Consider the following 21415-nt stretch of genomic DNA (forward strand, 5'->3'; position numbering starts at 1 on the left):
GTTCCATCCTGTAGCCTATCTTACACCCAATAGTCTGTACTTCCCACTCCCTCATCTTTATATTTCCCCCCCCCCCCCCCCCACTGGTAACCACTAGTTTGTTTTCTATATCTGTGAGTCTGCTTCAGAAATACACTGATTTTTCTGTATTGATCTAGCATCTTGCAGTCTTGCTAAACTCACTTATTAGTTCTAGTAGCCTTTTTCTTTCTGTTTTTTTTTAAGATTCTGGTCGGTGTCCCACAAGCTATTTGTAAATAAAGACAATTTAAAATCTTACTTTCTAATCTGAATGTCTTTTATTTATTTCTCTTGCCTAATTGCATTGGTAGAACTTACAGTGCAATGTTGAATAAAAGTAGTGAGAGCAGATATCTCTAACTTGACTCTATGGGCAGTCTCATTCAGTTTTTCTTCATTAATTTTGATGTTAGATGTAGCTTTTTCTGTAGATGCCTTTAATCAGATTGAGGAAATTCTTTATTTTATTTTTTTATTATTATTTTTTTGCTGAGAGTTTTAACATGAATAGATGTTGGTTTTTGTCATATGGTTCTTCTACATTGATTGCGATGGTCATATGATTTTTCCTTTTTTCAAAAAAATTTTTCTATTTTTAATCTCTTAGTATTGTGAGTTACATTGACTGACTCTGACATGTAGAATCAACCCTTGCCTTCTTGGGATAAAATGCTTCTCTCATTTCTATATTGATAGTTTCCATTTGTTAATATTTTGTTAAGGATTTTTATGTTTATTTTATGAGAGGTATTGGTGTGTAGTTTTATTTTGTTTTCCCTGGTAGTATCTTACTCTGGTTTCGGTATCAAGGTAATGCTAGCTTCATAGAATAAGTTGAGAGGTGTTGCTTCTGATTCAAGTTTTGGGAAGAGTTTTTGTAAACTGGCATTATTTCTTCCTTAAATGTTTGGTAGAATTTATCATCAAAACCATCTGGGCCTGGAGTTTTCTTTGTGGAAAGATTTTAAATTACAGATTGAATTTCCTTAACGTGTATAATGCTGTTCAGGTTACCTGTTTCTTCTTGAATGAGCTTTAGTAACTGTGGCTTTTAAGAACTTAATGTTGTTGAGTTTATTGGCATAAAGTTGTTAAAAAAAATATTCCCTTGTTTCTTTTTAATATTTTAAGAATCTGTAATGATGTCACCTCTCTCATTCCTGATACCGGTAATTTGTGTCTTATCTTTTTTTCATGATTAGTCTGCACAGAGGTTTACAAATCTTATTGATCTTTGAGAAGTACCAGCTTCTGGTTTTATTGATTTTTTTTTTCTCTATTATTTTTCTCTATTCATTTTCTTACGTTTGCTTTTATGTTTATTACATTTTTTCCTATTTACTTCAGGTTCGAGTTACTCTTTTTCTGGTTTCTTCAGATGAAAGCTGAAGTTAACTTGCTTGAGACCTTCTTCTGTAGTGTAGGCATTTAGTGCTGGAAATTGACCTTTGGTACTGTTAGCAGTGTCATCTCTCGAAATGTAGAGTTTTCATTTTCATTCAGTTTAAAAAACTTTCTATTTCCCCCTTGGTTTCTTCTTTTACCCATAGGTTATTTAGAAATGTGTTATGTAGTTTCCAGATATTTGGAGATTTTCCAGAGATCTTTCTGTTATTCTTTTCTAATTTAATTCCATTGTGTTCAGAGAGCACACTGTTCATCACTTGACTCCTTAGAATTTGTCGTGACTTGTTTTATGGTCCAGAATATTGTCTGTCTTGGTAAATTTTTTGTGAGAAATTGAGAACAAATGTATATTTGTTCTTCTTGGGTAGAGTGTTTTAAAAACATTGCAGTCAGGTTATGTTGGTTGATAGTGTTGTTCAGGTCTACTGTATTCCTCCTGATTGTCTGCTTGGTCATTGTTATATCAGGTATTGGGAGAGAAGTGTTGAATCTCTGACTTTAATTGTGGATTCTTTATTTCTCTTTGCAGTTCTGTTAGTTGTTGCTTCATGTATTTTGAAACTCTGTTATTAGTCGCCCAAGTGTTTAGGATTGCTAATCCTCTTCTTGATTATCTGGCCCCTTTATCGTTATGAAATGACCTTTGTTATCACTGGTTGTAGTCTTTTCTCTGGAATCTACTTTGTCTGATATTTATATAACCATTCTGACCTTTCATTGCTTTATGTTATCATGATAAAGTTTTTTCTATCCCATTGCTTTTAAACCATGTGTCTTTATAGTTGAGGGTAGCATACAGTTGGATTTTGTTTTTTTATCCAGTTTGACAATCTCTACATTTCAGATGGGGGCATTTACACAATTTTGTTTTAATTTTCATAACTATTCTCTGTGTTCTTATTACCCCACTTTCACTAAAGGAGTAAGAAAACAGAGGGAAAGAATTAACTTCCCTAATGTTACACATAGTAAATGGTGGATTGTGACTTCAGCTCAGAAACAGTATGTCCCAGGAGTCCTACTCAAAATTACAAAATTTTTATTGTAGTGGGACTTTTTTTTTCTCTCCAGTTTTATTGAGATATAATTGACATAAAATGTTGTATTAGTTTTAGGTGTACAATGAAGGAGGATTCTTAAGAGGTTTCAGAAAAGCAGAGGATTGACTCGGATGCATTTGCATTTTATAGAATGTTCATGTTGGTGATGGCGCGGTTTGTGGGATCTTAGTTTCCCAACCAGGGATCAAACCCAGGCCTCGGCAGTGAAAGTACAGAGTACTAACCACTGGACCACTAGGGAATTCCCAAGAAGGATAGTTTGAATGGGAAAGTCTTATGTTAAAGGAGTGACATTAGGATGGTCTTATAGTAATTTAGGAGAGGGATACATTGATACTGTTCCCTAAGATATTGGCAAATATTCAGGCCAGATCTGAAAAATATTTATGAAGTTGAATCAGCTGGATGCAGGGGAGAATGCAGAAAGAAATGGAGCAGGCAAGGAAGACCATTCAAAGGTGTCTGGCCAGTGAGACTGGGAAAGTGATGACATCTGGAAGATTAGGAGGCAGGAAATCTGAGTTTATAGGGGCTTTAGACTAAGGTGGTGACAACAGAAATAGCAAGGAACAGTTTTGAGGTGTTGTTAAATAAGTCTTAGGAAAGCAAGGATAAACAAAGAAGCTGTTGAGGTTTTGAACCTGAATTACTGGAAGAAGAATGGATGGAACATTCTGGAGCATGAACTGATTTGGAGGAGAATGGGAGAGAGAATGTATTCTTTGTGGCAGAGTTCTTTGTTATATACTGTAATTTGAAAGCCGAAAGACCTAGTCATTGAAAAATCACTTTAAAATCGGGGGTCAATGAATTAAAGATATGTTTTAGGTAAAAATTTTAAACTGAATCAGAATAAAAGAAAAATTATTCACTTTTAATAGATATGTACGTATTTTGAATTTCAAATGCTTATAAATATTTTCAACTCTGTATTGAAAAATTGAAAACCTACAGGAAAAATTGAAAGAGCAGTATAATGGATCTTTCAGATTTACTAATCATTCAGTTATTTACTGCATTGCTACATTTACTTCTTTTCTTGCTCCCTCTGTATAATTACATACTTTTTCCTTGAACAATTTGAAAATAAATTTCAACCATCATGACATTTTATCCTTAAATACTTGTATATCTATCCTGTAAGACCAAAGACATTCTTCTTCATAATCATAGTACTATAATCACTCAAGAAATTTAAACTTGACTGAGTTTGTTTAGTATATTATAGTCTATAGTCAAATTTCCCTGGTTGTTCTCTAAATGCCCTTTATACTTTTCTTCCCAGTACGAATCCCGTCAGGGATCATACATTGTACTTTATTACACCCCATCATGTCTCTTCAGCATCCTTTAATCTAGGACAGCCCCCATGCATTCTTTTGTTTGGTTTTTTCTTTCATAATATTGACAGTTTTGAAGAGTTTAGGTCAGTTGTCTTATAGAATATACCATAACCCAGATCTGCCTGATTGTTTCCCTGTGATTAGATTCAGGGTAAACATTTTTAGCCAAGAATGCTACATACTTCTCATTGGATCATATCAGAGGCACATGATGTCCCTTTCAATGATTATTGATGATGCTAACTTTAATCACTCTGTTGTTAAAGGTATTTTCTACCTGATTTCTTTCCTGCAAAGACGTTTACTTCTTCATAATCAATAAGTATTTGATTTTGAAGCAGTGTAGCAGTGTCACTGGCAGAGAGAGGAAGGAGATTTGAGAAATATTCATGAGGTTAAAATTGACTGAATTTGGTGACTGGTTAAAGGTTGGTTGTGGAGGATTGAGAGTTCCTTGATGACAGAATATTTAATAGGATTTCCTGACTCACTGACTAGATTGTGCTGGGTATAAAGTTTAAGGAATTAGATTTTGTAAAAGTTACAGAGACAGGACCTTTTGGATTCTCGTATAGTTTCTCTTACTCTTTGTTCTTATTCTACTGTTTTGAAGACTGTTTGACTGACATTAACAGTATGATTCCATTTAGGGAAGCGATTTCTTCTTGATACACTCTACCCAACATGTACACTTAGAGCTGCCGTTAAGCCTTTGGATAGAACAGAATTTGGCACAATCTCTTAAAATTCGTTCACTAGTTAGAATAAGATTTTTGTTGCAAATGATCTGTAAGCTCAACTCTAGCTCTAAAATTTTGATTCTGTGGTGTATCTATTTTTCTCTCAGACAGCACACTTTATTTCCTGAAAAATTTCAATGTCTTCTTTGTCTCTGTTTTTCCAAGATGTTCTCAGTGCAGCTGAGTCTTGGGGAGCAGACATGGGAATCCGAAGGGAGCAGTATAAAGAAGGCCCAGCAGGCTGTCGCTAACAAGGCTTTGACTGAATCCACGCTTCCCAAACCAGTTCAGAAGCCGCCCAAAAGCAGTGTTAACAATAACCCAGGTATGGCCCTGACTCGTTTCCTCCTGTTGTCATCTTCTGCATGTGCTGTTCTCTGTATTTCCCTTCATACGGGCGCACTGCATAGTCAACAGGTATTGACAGCACAGCTGGTAAAGACAGCCGAATAATAACTGAAGGTGAGAGAATGAAGATGGTACTTGTAATTATTTTAAAAGTTTGCTTTAGTGGATACTCTAAAGGTGCATTATTTACTTTTTATGTGTGATAAAGAGACATTTGGATACAAAGAACAGAAAATAGGACTGAGTTTTTTTTTCTAAAGCAAGATAGAAATGATCAATTTCTCTTTCTAAATGTATAATATATAATTTAATAATCAAAAAGTTATTCTTTATTTTAGTTTAATAGAAAATTGTAAAATTAGCCCTAAGCATCTTATTATTTTATTTGTTCATGTAGAAATGGTTGCCATTTACATTTAGAACATTCATATGGAGTTTAAGAAACCCACAAATCCGAAAAACCCACCTGTGTGTAATGTACTGCTAAGTAAATGAGTGTTCTAATTTTAATCTCCTAAGAATAATTTGAAAAAGTTGTTCTAATTGCATGCAGTACCAAAAACATTATATGTCCAGTTATCTCTTGGGAAGCGCAAACCTGTATCAGACACAGTACATGAACTGGTAGCCTCAAATTAATGAAGTTCCATAAGTTTAGTGCCAGCTCTATGTCCATTTACTCATCTGTTAACCTATTAATGCAAGTGGCTACCTTCTGACCGATACTCCTTTAGATGGAGTACTTTTGTGACGGAGTGAAAAAAGACACTTGCCTGCCAGCAGCGACTCTGTAGTCTGTTTAATTATAGTTCACATGCTTATGGTCTGAGTCAGGTCAGACACTTCTTTCCCACGTGGCACGTGTTAGGTAGACAGTCTCCTCTTGCAAGGACTGCTTTCTCCAGAATGCCATGACTTTCCTAGTAGTAGTCCTTTTGCATCTGTTCAGCTGATTCCAGTAGTTATTAAGTATGGGTAAATGAGCAAAAATATTATTAAAATAAAAAATCCAATTCAGCTTGAAGCTGGTAAGAGACTATCTACTTTTTTAACTTTTAAAACTCTCTTCAGGTTACTGGTTGATCATTAGCACCACACCACCACCACCTCTATTTATTAAGCATTTGCTTTAATATATCTAAGAGTTATAAACCATTGTCCTTTGCTGTGAGGATTTTAGTCATTTACATAAAACATGTAGCTCAGTGGTAAAGATTAAGTACCAAGTGAGTAATAATAGGCATCGGTATTATAAGTGACGATAAACACGGACTGAAGTGGTTGAGGTGAGATATAGGTCATGAATAGAGAGTAGGCACGTACGTATAGAGGAGAGAAAAGAGTATTCTAGGCTGAGGGAATACGACGAGGAAAGACATTGGAATAGCAATCTGGATGATGGGTTTTGCAAAAAAAATTTTTTTTGTAGACGGTTTTTAATTAGAGCAGGGCAAGTGTCTGGTGAGAGACAAGACGAGAGATGTAGTTAGAAGGTAGGTTGTGATGGACTTGACTGCAGCTTTAGGAGATAAATGTTATCCATAGTTTGGATTAATTTTCACGAGCAGGTGGATGATGTGTTTAAAAGAGCAGTTTAGGAAGTTGAGTTTGACATGTGAATGGAAGGTGGAAAATACCAAAAGCAAAATCAGTTAGGAAACCACTGCCATAGTTTACGGGTGAAGAAAGAAAAGAAACACACGTGCATGGAATGCTGTTGCCCCCTCCTCTGCTGGAATATTGGCACGGCAAGTTGGAATGGACAGAAGGACAAGTGTCCATTTGTGTTGTGTGCTGAGCTTTGGGTCAGGTCCACTTCCAAGGGTTGTAGCCGGAGGTAAACTAGCAAAGGAGTCAGAGGAAGGAAACAGGAGAGAGTCTGGCTCACTGGCCTTTCAGACCAGTGGAGATAAGAGTTTCCACCGTGGAATGTTGCAGTGAGCTGACAGAATGAGTAGATTTTGGGGGGTAAATTTTAATTTTATTTATTTACAGTTTTTTTGTATGACATTTTACACGTTTATTCATTGTTGAGGTAAATTTTTAAAATAAGATATAATATTATGTTCTGGCAAGTGCACAAATTATGGTTGTTGAGCCTTGATGGCGTTTTGCACTGTGAACACTTTGCGGGCTTTACCAGTGCCTCAGAAGCCTCCCTCATGCCCTCTTTTAGTGGTTAAACATCTCCAAAAGAGCCACTCTTCTCTCTGTCATCCTAGATTTGTGGTGCCTGCTTGTTGGAATCATGCATCATACTTTTTTGTGATACCTTGTTTTTCTCAATGTCCTGTTTGTGAGACTCATTGTGTTGTGTGTTAACAGTCTAGTATTTCTTTGCTATGTAGTATCCCACTGCATGGATATACCACAATTTACTTATTCATTATTACTAATGGTGGACATTTGGGTTGCTTCCAGTTTGGGGCTGTTAGAAGTAAGATTGCTATGAGCATTCTTGGATGTATACATCTTTGTTGGCTATGTAGCTAGGATTGGAATTGTTGGGTCATAGGTTTTGCATGTTTTCAGTGTTAATACATAATGTCAAACTTATCACATTTCCCTCCCACTAGCAGTATATGAGAGTTTTCCACATCCTTGTCAATATAGGGTATCTTAAAATTTCTACCTGTTCTTCTGGGGATATGGTAGTATTTCATTGTGGTTTTAATTTGCATTTCCCTAATAATTAAAGTGATCACCTTTTCATATGCCTGTTGCCATTAGGATCTTCTCTGCTGTTGATATATTTTTCCTGTTAAGAAACTGCCTTGTCAGTTTTTAAATTTTTTCAATTTTTTATTGACTTACAGGGTTCTTACATATTCTGGATTAATATACTTTGTCAGATATATGTATGGCAAATCTCTCCATATTCCTAATGGTGCATTTTGATGAACATAAATTTTTATATTAACGAAGTCTAATTTATTAATCTTTTCCCTTATGGTTAGTGCTTTTTAAAAATTGAAGTCTAATTGGCGCATAGCATTATATTAGTTTCAGCTGTACAGCACAATGGTTTGATATTTGTATATGTTGTGAAATCACCACAATATCTCATTAACATCTGTCACCATGCACAGTTATTAAAATATTTTCTTTCTCATGATGAGAACGCTTTAGATATACTCTTAGCAACTTTCAAATATAAAATACAGTATGATTAACTATAATCACCATGCTGTATATTACATCCCCATGATTTATTTATTTTATAACTGGAAGGTTGTACCATTTTGACCCCCTTCACCTATTACACCTCCCCCCACTTCCCACCTCTGGCAGCCACCAATCTCTTCTCTGTATCTATGAGTTCTGTTTTTTTGTGTTTTCTTTTTTTTAGATTCCACATATAAGTGAGGTCGTATGGTATTTGTCATTCTCTGTCTGACTTATTTCATTTAGCATAATGCCTTCAAGAGCCATCCATGTTGTCACAAATGGCAAACATTTTTTTTTATTGCTGTATAATAGTTGTGTATGTGTATCATCACCTCTTCTTTATCCATTCATCCATCAGTGGACACTTAGCTTGCTTCCATGAACATGGGGGTGCATATATCTTCTCAAGTTAGTGTTTTTGTTTTTTCGGGATAAATGCCCAGAAGTGGAATTGCTGGAATGGTGCTGCTTTTTTTGTGCTATTTAAGACATCTTTATCTCCCACAAAATTGTGACGATAACCTCATATTATTTTTAGAAGTTTTATTATTTTATCTTTTAAATTTAGATCTACAGTCTGTCAGGAATTGAGGTTTATGTATGAGGTGAGGTAGGAGTCAAGATTTTTTTCTTCCTTTTAATATACAGACATTCAGTTAACTTAGCACTTTTATTGAAAAGACAATCCATTCCTGTCTGCACTGCAGAGGAGGGGAGATCCAGTCCTGACTTCACAGGAAGTAGATGGACCTTAAATAGTAGTTATGTCCCAGAGAGGAGTTAAATTTAGTACAGCATGGGTAAATCTGCTGTTAATGAGGAGGATATCATAGAACTACTTTGCTTTCTCCTTCCTCTTACTTTTTTAAACTTTTTTTAGAAATAGTTTCTTATACATATAAATTTTGTAGAAAGAGTACATAGAGCTCCCAGGTACCCATCACTCAGGAATGGTTAACATTTCTGAACCTTTTGAGAATAAGTTATGGACATGGTGTCCCATTACCCATTATTTCTTAAGTACACAGACACTGTCCTATCAGGAAGTTAACATCGATTTGGTATCACCGTGTAATCCACAGACTCCAGTCACACTTCACTGATGGTCCCAGTTATGTCCTTTGTAAGACCAGCATCTAATCAGCATCATGGGCTTACTGTTTCTCTTCATTCCACTTCAGTCTGAAACAGTTCCTCAGTCTTTCTTGTTTTTTATGACCTTGATGTTTCTACACATCATTTGTAGAATGCCCCTCACTGGAGTTTGTCTGGAGTTTCCTCATGATTTATGCATTTTTAGCATGAATATCACAGAAGTGACCTGGGCTCATCTCAGTGTTTCATATCAGGAGACACATGATACTGATTTGTCCCATTAGTGATGTCTTTTGTTTCTTGGTGAAGAGTATGTCTGCCAGGCTTCTGTATTGTAAAGTTAATTAATTTTAAGTATGTTTTATTATTAAATAGTATAATTAACAAATATATTTTTAAATAAATTTATTTATTTATTGTTTATTTTTGGCTGTGTTGGGTCTTCGTTGCTGCACGCGGGCTTCTGCTAGTTGTGGTGAGCGGAGGCTACTCTTCATTGCGGTGCGCAGGCTTCTCATTGTGGTGGCTTCTCTTGTTGTGGGGCACAGGCTCTAGGCACGTGGGCTTCAGTAGTTGTGGCAAACGGGCTCAGTAGTTGTGGCTCGCGGGCTCTAGAGCGCAGGCTCAGTAGTTGTGGCGAATGGGCTTAGTTGCTCTGCGGCATGTGGGATCTTCCCAGACCAGGGCTTGAACCCCTGTCCCCTGCATCGGCAGGCAGATTCTTAACCACTGCGCCACCAGGGAAGCTCCGAACAATTATTTTCTGAGGAGGTACTTTGAGACTATATAAACATTCCGTTCCTTGTCAAGCTTTCTTTCACCTACATGAAAGACTGATGATTGATGATTCTTGTCTGAATCCATGACTACTCTGAAGGTTACCAAAGAGTGATTTTTAATTCCGTATTCTTTTTCGATTTATTAGTTGGCATTCTACCCAAGAGCTTTCTTGTCCCTGTCATTTTGGTTTGTTTATTTATATCACTATAGGCTCTTGGATTTCTGTTTTACCTACAGGTTTAGGATCTACAATCGTCATTATTTATTTTGATGCTCAAATTGTCCCAGAATTGACCAGTGGTATGACCCCTTCAAGTTGACTCCTGTGTCCTTCAGATAATTTCCTCATCATTCTTTGGGCATTTCTTTCTGGCACACTAAGATGTTCCTGGGTCATCTTGTGTTTTCCCTGCCCTGACTCCAATCATTTCTCCAAGAGCCCTGATTTATTGATTAATTAATTCATTCTTTCAACAAATATTTATTGAGTGACTACTATGTTCCAGGGACTTTTCTAACTTCCTACAAAGTTGTTTCTTTAAGTGTTAGTAATACATGGCTCCTTGAAAACTAGCTGTGGCATCTTGTTTTTAATCTGTCACATGATAGGAGTCCACAATTGTTGTGATATACGTTTGTATATCTAATTAATCAGTCTTTTTTTTATCATTGGTAAATATAGAAATTTCCTTTAATGTATCTAAAAACCACTAAAAACTGGTTATGTGTTTACAGTGTCAACTCTATAGCCATAAAATACGTGAGGATTCCTATGCAATGATTATCTTTATGCAACCTGGGTCTAACCGTCACATGTTGAAAGCAATGGTACTTAGCATTTCCTAGAGACAGCTCATAGTTTGAAGTTATTCTTTAAATGTTTTCTGTGAGAGCATTACTATGTAAGTAACGAGAGGTATGCACATGTGGAGATGTCAGTCTCATTCTGTAGGAAACAGATGGAGTTCTTCACTCAGAGGAGTGGAAACCTTTTCTGTGTGGTTTGTGCTTTTCTGCTTCTCTTCTACTCTCCTTCACAACACCAGTTTCTGGCATTTCTATGAAGAAAATGCACTGTAGCCTTACTTTCAAATGAGGAATTTGTATGAGGTTATTTCTTTATTTAAATAATATGAATACAGTACTTTTACCTAGTTTAAAGTGCAATTTTGGTGTGGATGGCAGACATAGTATATCCTACCAGTGCATTAAAATCATCTCACTGTTCATTTTCAAACACATTACTTTCCTGTTTATTGCCATACTTAAAGGATGAGGTCTTTCAAGCTTTTTTTTTTTTCTTTTCTAGTTTTCCCATTTGAACTTTATGCTATTTGTGCCTGTTTGATTGTTGCAAAGTAGAATTCATAATGACATAAATTGTACAACTGATTAATCTGTTAATTATTAAACTGAAATCTTTATGGAATAAGAAAAATTTAAACTTCTAAAGGCGTAGATGGCTCTTTGGTGTTAAAAATTATCTTTGGAGAACTGTTAGGCAGTTTTAACTTTATCATTAAACATGAACCTACCCTCTGACCTAGCAATTCCACTGCTAGGTGTATACCCAAGTGAAAAGAGTGTATATGTCTGCTGAGAGACTTGCTGAAGAGTGTTCAAGGTGGCTTGATACTTAATAGCCTCAAACTGAAAACCACCCAGATGTCCCATCAAGGGCAGATTAGATAAACTGAGTGGAATGCTTTTCAGTGGTAAAGTTTGAAAGTGATATTCAACAAAGCATTATGTTGAGTGAAAGAAGCAAGACAAACTAATACACATTTAGATTTGAAGAATAGGCAAAACTAATCTATGATGACAGAAGTCAGAATGGATAACATGGGGAGGTGGGTATTGACTGGGTATTTCTGGGTGGTGGAAATGTTCAGATCTTGATCTGAATGGTGGTTGTATGAGTGTTACATGTATAATAACTCATGGAGCTGTATGCTTAAGGTTTGTACGTTTTACTTACCCCTCGGTAAAATGCTGTAAGAAACGAAGAAAGAATCCCTTTGTGCTTGACTTACTCTTCCTCTGCCCTGAGTGTACGTGTTAAATTTGGGGTTTGGACTAATTCGACTTACTACCTAACATGTTAGCTTTTCTTTGCTGTTTTTCTTATCCTTATCTTTTTCTTTTCTGCTTTCTCCTTTGTCCTCCCGCCTCCCTTATTTTTACCTTTTTCTTAACCTTGGTTTAGTTCCTGTTCTTATTATGCTCTTCAGTGGTTTCGTGTGAATTCTTTAGAGATGAGACATAAAATGAGCTGCTTATGACTCTTGATGGCTTGCTTATGACCTAGCAGCCAGTTGTGCATTTGTGTCAGGCTCCACCACCCCTCACCTAGTACTTGGTGCCCCAGTTTCTCTGCTGCAGTAAGCGGATCCATTTTTGTTCATGATGAAGGGGAGTCTTAAATGTATGGTGCAAAAGGCATAATTCAAATGAAATAATACAGAATTTACATTAGAAATAAATTTTACTCTCTATAAAAGCTTTAGATTCATTTTTGTGATTTGTTATTTGGAACATATATATTTACTAAATGACCTTTTTTGGCACTTAAAATAACTTGACATAATAATTGTACATTGTGTGTTATATTTTATGGGATTTTTCAAACTTTTACTAAAGTAGAAAAAATAAGCTATTGAACATCCCTGTACTTGTTATCAGGCACAACAGTTACTCACACATCCCACCTTGTTTCTCATCTCTCTGTCCTCTGAATTATTTTGAAACAAATCTCAGACATTTCACTTCATCCATAGATGCTTCAGCATGTATCTTTTAAGATTATCCACAGAAAGCATTACTTGTATTTACTATTTTGTCCTGTTGTTGGTTATAGAAAAAACTCAAAATTTATTTTCATTAGATAAGTCCAAGAGTTACTGATGACCCTGTACATATTGCTAATTCTAGTTGCTTGATAACCAAAATGTAACTTAAAATATTCACAGATGATATTGCTTTTAATGATTAAGTAGTTGTAAGCTTTCTGGAGTAAGGAACTTTGAAATTCAGTAGTTGCTTTATAATATCCAAACAAAGCCATCTATGAATCTTCTGTTTTCCTTGTTTTGAAACAGTGGGACTATAAAGTTGAATTTTTGGTCATTAATGTACAGAAAATGTTGCAGCAACCCCAAAGAGATTTCACTAGAAACGATTTTCCTGTTTATGTAGCTTGTTTATGCACCCCCTTAGAAAATCAGGCAGAAGGGCATCCACTGCCACCTTCTTCCATTGTAATTATATGTAAGATAAATATGGACTGCATGATTTATTATGGAAATATTTCACTTGTGTGCCTTTAATATTTCTTTTAAACAGGTAGTATAACACCAACTGTGGAACTGAATGGGCTTGCTATGAAAAGGGGAGAGCCTGCCATCTACAGGCCGTTAGATCCAAAGCCTTTCCCAAATTATAGAGCTAATTACAACTTTCGGGGCATGTACAATCAGAGGTTTGTATGTCTTCTTTGGTTTTGTTCTTATTTATTATTTTACGCATATTGTAAAAGTTTCTGAAACTCAAAAGGTATTTTTGTTGTAAAGAAAATTCACTTGGGGCATTTTGCATGGAATTTAGATATATCAAGCTTATCAGGAATACTTAAAGTAATAAATAAAGAAAATTAACTTTTTCAGGAGCTGGTTGTTGCTGAGTCGTAAGAGCCCTGTGTTTGCTGCACGCAGGACCATGTTTTAAACTCATTCCACAGTGTGGTGTGGGCTTTCCAGTTATCTTGCTCATTTAGTCACCAAGCAGATGCTTAGCTTAATTAGTGCTTTTCTTAATTTTTCCGCATACATTGCAAATATGACTGTTTATAACTTATAGGAAAGTTGTTAGAAGGATTTACTAAGTATTTTTGCACATTGAATAATTTTGTGATAGTTACAAGTGTAACAGAATTTTCTTTTGCAAGCATGGCAGAATTCTTTTAAAAAGTTCAGGGTTTTTTTTACCTGATCATTTATAAAAGTCATGTAACTCATTGTTGAGAATGTGGAAATGCAGAAAGTTAAAAATACAAATAATTTGCAATCCCAGAATTAAACACCTTTAATATTTTGTTGTACTTCACATTCTTTTCATTCTTTGCATATAAATATATTTAACCAAATTGAAATTATCCTTTATATGCAATTTCTGTATCACTTTATGGAGGTATAATATATGAACAGTAAAATGCACAGATCTTAAATGTACATCTTGACGACTTTATTATTTCACTTACGTATATATGTATTTATAGTTTATTTGATGACTTTTTAACATATTTATATCCTCCTGTGATCACCACCCCATCAAACTCCAGAACATTTGCATCACCCTGAGAGTTTCCTCACACTTATTTGCACTTGATACACCTCCTCCCAGAAGTAACCGCTGTTCTATCACCATAGGTTAGTTTTGCCTGCCCTTGAACTTCTATAAATAGACTCATACAGTATTTATTCTTTTGTGTCTGGCTTTTCTCACTTCACATAATGGTTTTCTTGTTTTGTTTGTTTTCGGTTTTTGATTTTTTGAGATTCATCCATGTTGCTTGTACCTGGGTTCTGACAGTTTTTGTTGCTGAATAATGTTTCTTTGTATGAGTATATCATCATTTGTTCATTTTGAATATGCAGTGTTGTGCCCTCTTTTCACTTAATACAGTCATCATTTTTCATATCTTTAAGTAGCCTTTGAAAAATATTTTTGATGGTTATATAATGCTTCATATGGCTAGGGTGTACTCTACCAGTATTTAAACAGGTATAAACAATGAATACTTGATAAGTATATTAAAAAAAATACCTGTTTTTGATCGTCTAGATTGTTCCTCCCTTTTTTTTTTTTTTTTTTTTTTTTTTTTTTTTTGCGGTACGCGGGCCTCTCACTGCTGTGGCCTCTCCCGTTGCGGAGCACAGGCTCTGGACGCGCAGGCTCAGCAGCCATGGCTCACGGGCCCAGCCGCTCCGCGGCATGTGGGATCTTCCTGGACCGGGGCACGAACCTGCGTCCCCTGCATCGGCAGGTGGACTCTCAACCACTGTGCCACCAGGAAAGCCCCTCTCCTTTTTTTGACAATTATAAATAATGTTGCAGTAAAAATTATTTATATGAAAGTTTTTGTTCACATCACTGATTATTTCCTTAAGACATATTACTATAAGGGGAATATTGGGTTAAGAAGAGTAATGTATTGATATTACCTGATTACATTAAAGCTTATACTAATTTCTTCTAGTATGTTTTGTACTATTCTGACAACATTGAGTTTAAAACACATTGTCTTGTTTGATAGTTAAAAAGTGGTATGTTTAAAATTTTTTGCTTTTATTGATAACTTATGAGGCTCAACAGTTTTTCAAATATATTCGTTACTTGTCCATTTTGATTTGTCTATTTTAATTTGCTAATTTTTATTGCATTGCTTGATCAGTCTTCAAATGTTTATGGGTTGAGGGTATTAGCATTGTCTATTCTATTTGTTTGATTTTCCTGCTTTTGAAAAATTGGCTTTTAGTTTTGTGTTTGTTTTTAATGTACTACAGTTTTAAATGTTATATGGTCTAATCTATTAAATTTTTTGGTGTGATTTCTCCCACTGCTTCCATGCCTAAGTAATTCTTTCTCATGTGTGATCAGATATTATTTGCTGATGCTTAAACATTTTTTCTTTTTAATTGAGGCATAATTGACATATAACATTAAGTTTAAGGTATACAATATATTGATCTGATACATTTATATTGCAGTAGGATTGCCATTGTAGTGTTAGCTGATAACCTCTATCCAGTCACATATCATTTCTTTTAGTGTTGGGATGCTGATGCTTTTAAAATCATTTTGTATATTTACCGACCAATTATTACAATTCAGATATTAGGAGAAGTTACTTGTCTAATCAACAGATAATCTAATGCTTTTTGGAGTCTTGCTTGGTAGTGGAAAAATTGCCATTTAAGATCTAGTCCTATTCAAATTGTAAATGGTTCGTTTAAATATTGTTCAAGTTCTCTAAGAAAAACTTCCGCCTCTCCCAGCTTCCTCCCCAGTGTGTCTGGGGGGAATTTTGTGTATTGTCCTGGTGGGAAGGGAGGGTGCGGGCTCCTCTCGTCTTTGTGGTAATGTCTCTTGTCCACCAGGTAGCTGATACCTCTCTTGCCTGCCCTGCTGAAACCTGCAGTTGGTGACTTGTAGCCCATCTTTTCCCCCCGGTAATGCTGTCAGAGAGTATTTACCATCTTCCCCTTGCTGTCTTGGCCTAAACTCTTAGCTCTCCTCGGCTCCTTTGGATGTTGTTCCATTCTCATCCTCTTCCGTCTAACTCTGGAACATCCACTGGCAGGCTTACCAGCTCTCAACTTGGCGTCCACCCTGCATGGGAGGCAAGAGGGATACGCTGTTTCTCTTACAGTTGACACTGTTTCTCTTATAGTTGCTTTATTTCTCTTTTTTCTGTTACATAACCACTGTCTTTCTCATCAGTCTGAGGTTACCTAATATAAATAAAACTATTTGCCTTCTTGAGTACAACAGATAGGTTTGATCACTGAGATAGGAACACCTTGTCTGTTTTATACTTGAAAGATGTTTTACTTTTAATGTACTATAATGAAGACTCATGAGGATATTATATTTAAATGCTTATTGTATTTTGATATCTGTAGTCCATTATTTGAAGTAAAGTTTTGATTAGTGAACTTATTATTTTTAAATGAAAGAAATCTAGTGCTCAAACAGTGAAAAATCAGACAGTAATCTCTGTCCTGGGTAAGGTGACAATTTTGATGAAGACCTAAAGGAGCAGAGGGAATAGGCAGTGTGGATGTCATGAGAGAGGGGAGAATGTTCAGGCAGAAGAGACAGCAGCGCACAGCCCCTGAAGTAGGCGTGTGCCTGGCGCGTTGATGCCACCACCAGGACGCCAGTGTGGCTGGAACAGAGTGGACCTGGGGGAGAGGAGTTCGGATGTGAGAATGTGACAGGGGTCTGGTGGTTTGGTTTGATTTTTTTTTTTTTTTCTGTTTTAGATTTTCTGTTAAGATTGTTGTCATTTTTCCTGTGTTGGCAATTTCTAGTTTCAGGATCTGATTCCATGGATGTCATGAGGGCTGCAAGAATTTTTTAATGACTTCTCTAGAGGGTTGTGCCTTAGGCCATTCCCATTTAATGGATCAAGTGGACTTTCCCTTCAGATTTTTGGAGAGTCTTTAGAATTTCCTGTAGATCACAAAGGGTAAAAAGAAAATAAGGAAGTACTGGTAAGCTGCCAAACCATGTTTCAACTTAAAAGCTCTCTGCTCACAAGAGGTCAAACCTACCCATTACTCATTAGGCTGTTAAAATTATGGTTTCACATATGACCTTAATTTGCAGATGGCAACACCTGAATGCTTTACAGGAAATTTGGAGCCAAAGGTCAGAGGAGACATTCTTCTCCTTGTCAGACTCCAAATGAATCAGTAGCGTCTTTTTTTTTTTTTTTTTTTCTTCCTTCCCTGGTACGCGGGCCTCTCACTGTTGTGGCCTCTTCTGTTGCGGAGCACAGGCTCTGACGTGCAGGCTCAGCGACCACGGCTCACGGACCCAGCCGCTCCGCGGCACATGGGATCTTCCCGGACTGGGGCACGAACCGGTGTCCCCTGCATCGGCAGGTGGACTCTGAACTCCTGCGCCACCAGGGAAGCCCAGTAGCTTATTAATAAGCCAGGGACTGAAAGGTTAAGAAGTCTAAGAAACAAGTATCATTTAGAGGGATTTTTGAAAAGGTCTTTTCATTTTCCATTTAAAATAATATCAATTAATTAGATATTACCCATGCTGTCTTTTAATCTGTTCTTTTCTGATGAGGGGTCTCCAGTTGAACTTATTCAAAGGCCTAAGGAGAAACTCATAAAAAGGTCTCCCTCCACCCCATTTTATGATGGCTGGAGAAAAAAGATTTATCCATGAGCAAACTCTGTGGTTACAACTCGGATTCTAAAATACCTGTGTCTCCCTTTGCTGCACCCAAGATGTTTGAAAATGAATACGTCCAGAAATCTTTTTCTTTCTTATTTGGGGCGCTGTTCACTAACGACAGAGTACAAGATACAAAGATTGGAGAACAATTTTTTTTTTTTTTTTTTTTGGTACGTGGGCCTCTCACTGTTGTGGCCTCTCCCGTTGCGGAGCACAGGCTCTGGACGCACAGGCTCAGCGGCCATAGCTCACGGAGTCAGCCGCTCCGCGGCATGTGGGATCCTCCTGGACCGGGGCACGAACCCATGTCCCCTGCATCGGCAGGCGGACTCTCAACCACTGCGCCACCAGGGAAGCCCTGGAGAACAATTTTATGCTTTTGTTCTCCCATCTTTGTTATAAAAACTTACATATATTATCTCAAGGAGTAGAATGGCTGAAATCAGGCCTCCAACAAATAACTTATCAATTTTTTGTATTCACAGATTAAAAAAGCATCATTCCTTGGCTAATGGCGGGAAATCCCTCTGATCTACAGATGCGGATTGCCAAAGGGCCACAACCCAAACTATATTATATGAGAATGGGATTTTCCGCTGTATGTAACTGGGAGGTCTCTTGGGGAAGTCTTCAGGCATGGTTGATGCAGAGCTTTAGTGTTGTTTTTCCTCATTTTCCGTTTCTCTCTTTCTAGCTCTTGTCTCATTTTTCCTGTGCTTGACTTTATTTTCAAAGACGCTCTCTTCCATTTGCTGTACCTTATATGCTACATAGTCCTTAGACTTGCAGTACTAGAGGAGGAACACATTTTTGTTTTTGTTTTTGTATAGTTCTTAGAAAAGTTCCGAGTAGCCTGTGCATCCCAGAATTTGGGGATCCCAGAATTCATTCAGACCAGATTTGGGATGAGGGGATACTTTAATTGGCTAAGCTTGGGTTTGTGCCCAGCCTGGAGAAACAGGGTTTAGTCCCATCCAAACTGCTCTGCAGAGCACAATTATTTTATATGGTGGTTCCCTAAAGGCAAAGATTCAGAGGGAAAATCATTTCCATTACAGTCAGAACATTTGGTTCAAATCCTGGTTCTGATGCTTTCGGTTATGTGATCTCGGACAAGACCCTGGACCTCCCTTAGTTTCCTCATTTGCTAACTAGAGATAATAATACCAAATGAAAGGACTTTAGCAAGATTGCACTCATTCAGCAAACATTTACCTAATGCCTACTGTTTGCCATGTGTTGTGTTAGAGTAGATACTTTGATGAAAGACAATCTGATAGACTCTAGTCTGCTAGAAGAGGAAGACAATGAAAAGAAACTAACACAGTGATAGATGCGTCCATTGAATGCTATGGAAACACTGAGAACAAGCAGGGCACTCAGTTTGGGGAATTAAAGAAGCCTCCCAGAAGGAATTGACACCTGAACTGAATCTTCAAGGTTAATGAGGCATAGCCAGGTGAAGAAGGTAAGAAAAAGCCATCTAGATTTTGGGAACAATGGCAGGGAATCCTGAGAAGTTTAGTTCATTCATGGACTTGCAGGCAGTTTGGTTTGAGTGGAATGAAAAGGCTGAAGTTCAGGCAGGTCGATAATGTGGATGTCCTCAAGTGGCATGCCGAGAGGTTTAGATTTTATCCTGAAGCTGATTGGAAGCCTTCGAAGGATTTTAAGCTGGGGGATAAAATAATTGTATATCTGTTTTAGGAATATTGCTTTCACAAACTATGTGGAAAATAGTTTGGATAGGCTGAAAATTCAAGGGAGAAAGATGTAGTACGCGGATGCTGTAATTCAGGCTTAATGTGATGAGAGCCTGGAATAGTGGGGATGGAGAGGAGGGGACAGTGTCTAGATATTTAGGAGGTAGACTTGGGGATTGATTAAAAAAATTTTTTTTACAGTTAATTATTATTGGAGTATGGTTGATTTATAATGTTATGTTTCTGCTGTACAGCAAAGTAAATCAGTTATACATATATGCACTTTTTTAGATTCTGTTCCCATTTACATCATTACAGTGTATTGAGTAGAGTTCCCTGTGCTATTGTTATCTATTTTATATATAGTAGTGTGTATGTGTCAATCCCAGTCTCCCAGTTTATCCCTCCCACCCCCCACTCCCCTTGGTAACCATAAATTTCTGTGACTATTCTGTTTTGTAAATAGGTTCATTTGTAGGCATTGGTTGATAGAGGGTATTAAGGATGACTTTCACATATCTGGGTCGCTGGTAATAGTGTTCACAATGAGAGGAGTTGGAGTGGATCTTTGGAAAGGTGAGGGATTTGGTTTTGACTGTGTTGAGTTTAAATTGCCTGGGAGATATTTAGGAGGAGTCCATTTTATCATTCTTTAAAGCCTCACTGAAGGGCATTCGAAGATTATCTTTGGCTTTGAAGGTTTTTTGGAGGTACTTATGGGAGGAGGAACTTTAGGGTCTAGAGCTTTCAGAACAGGGATGTGTAATGTATCTTGGAGAAAATGGCATTGTTTAGGATGCAACCTAAGTTTGAGTGACACATCTATTCTTCATTCATCTAGTATTTATACTTCTTTCCCAAAAGGATTTGGTTATATTAGATGCCATCATTCAATCTGGAACAATTTCATGGCATGCACCCATGCCAAGTGCCTCTTGTCCTCAGGTATGGTTGGTGTGTTCTATGTCAAAACAGTATTTGGTTGCCTTTGGCTAATGTGTCCAGTTCCTGGTCCAGTCATTTGTAGCTAGGTTAGTAAAGTAGTCTTCTCTTACCATGTGTAGTATGAGTCATAGCAAGTTAAATAAGGAAGGCATTTGAACTGTTTTGCCAAAAAGTTACTTGTTCTTATAGGCAGATCCAGGTACCTACTTGAGGCGTCGTAGTCTCTTCCCCCCATCTCCAGTTCCCCTGGTTAAATAAGCCTATGAGACTTGGAACTTTATGGACAGCTATGGCTACTAGTAGAAATTTGATAGGTGAAAAGTTTTCTGAAGTATCTGAACTGATTTTATTTCAATGTGTTAATTATCAGTAAAACTAGAAATAGTCAAGATTTTAATTTATGAAATAGCTTATTTCAAAGTTTATGTTGTATAGGCTGATGACTAGCTGCTAATTATCATGATGTTGGTGTGCCATTTGTTTTGAGCTTGTTCAAACTATCAATCTAAGTGTTCTTCACCAGTTTGTAATGCCCTTTCAAAAGCATGTTGGAAACAGTTGAGAAACTTTGAATATATTTGTAGCAATATCAAGTATAGAGCTACAATTTTGCTTGTTGCCACAAGATGGTGCTTGTGTACTGTTAAAACAGCATACAGACTGCGCATGTTCACTTTGGTTAGTACTCCAAGGTCTGTGTTTAATTGATTAGTGAGAGGTTAAATCATATGAAATCACCAGTATTTGACCTTTCTTTGACCTGTAAATATTCCAGTTTCATGTGGTTCAACCTAATAGGAAAAATTCAGCCAAGTACACAACTCTAAAGC

The 21415-nt window shown here is 36.8% G+C and overlaps 1 protein-coding gene across 1 annotated transcript in view; it reads left to right on the forward strand.

The window, feature by feature from the left end:
* STAU2 (staufen double-stranded RNA binding protein 2) overlaps window positions 1–21415 on the forward strand; it is a 300448-nt gene that overhangs the window by 10728 nt on the left and 268305 nt on the right. The window contains exons 3-5 of the mRNA XM_007453718.1: window positions 4738–4897; window positions 13306–13449; window positions 18492–18535. Coding sequence (XP_007453780.1) covers window positions 4738–4897; window positions 13306–13449; window positions 18492–18535 — 348 coding nt within the window. The remainder of the gene's footprint in view (window positions 1–4737; window positions 4898–13305; window positions 13450–18491; window positions 18536–21415) is intronic.

This window comes from Lipotes vexillifer, unplaced genomic scaffold, assembly GCF_000442215.2.
Source record: "Lipotes vexillifer unplaced genomic scaffold, Lipotes_vexillifer_v1.1 scaffold35, whole genome shotgun sequence".
NCBI classification, from domain to species: Eukaryota; Metazoa; Chordata; class Mammalia; order Artiodactyla; family Lipotidae; genus Lipotes; species Lipotes vexillifer.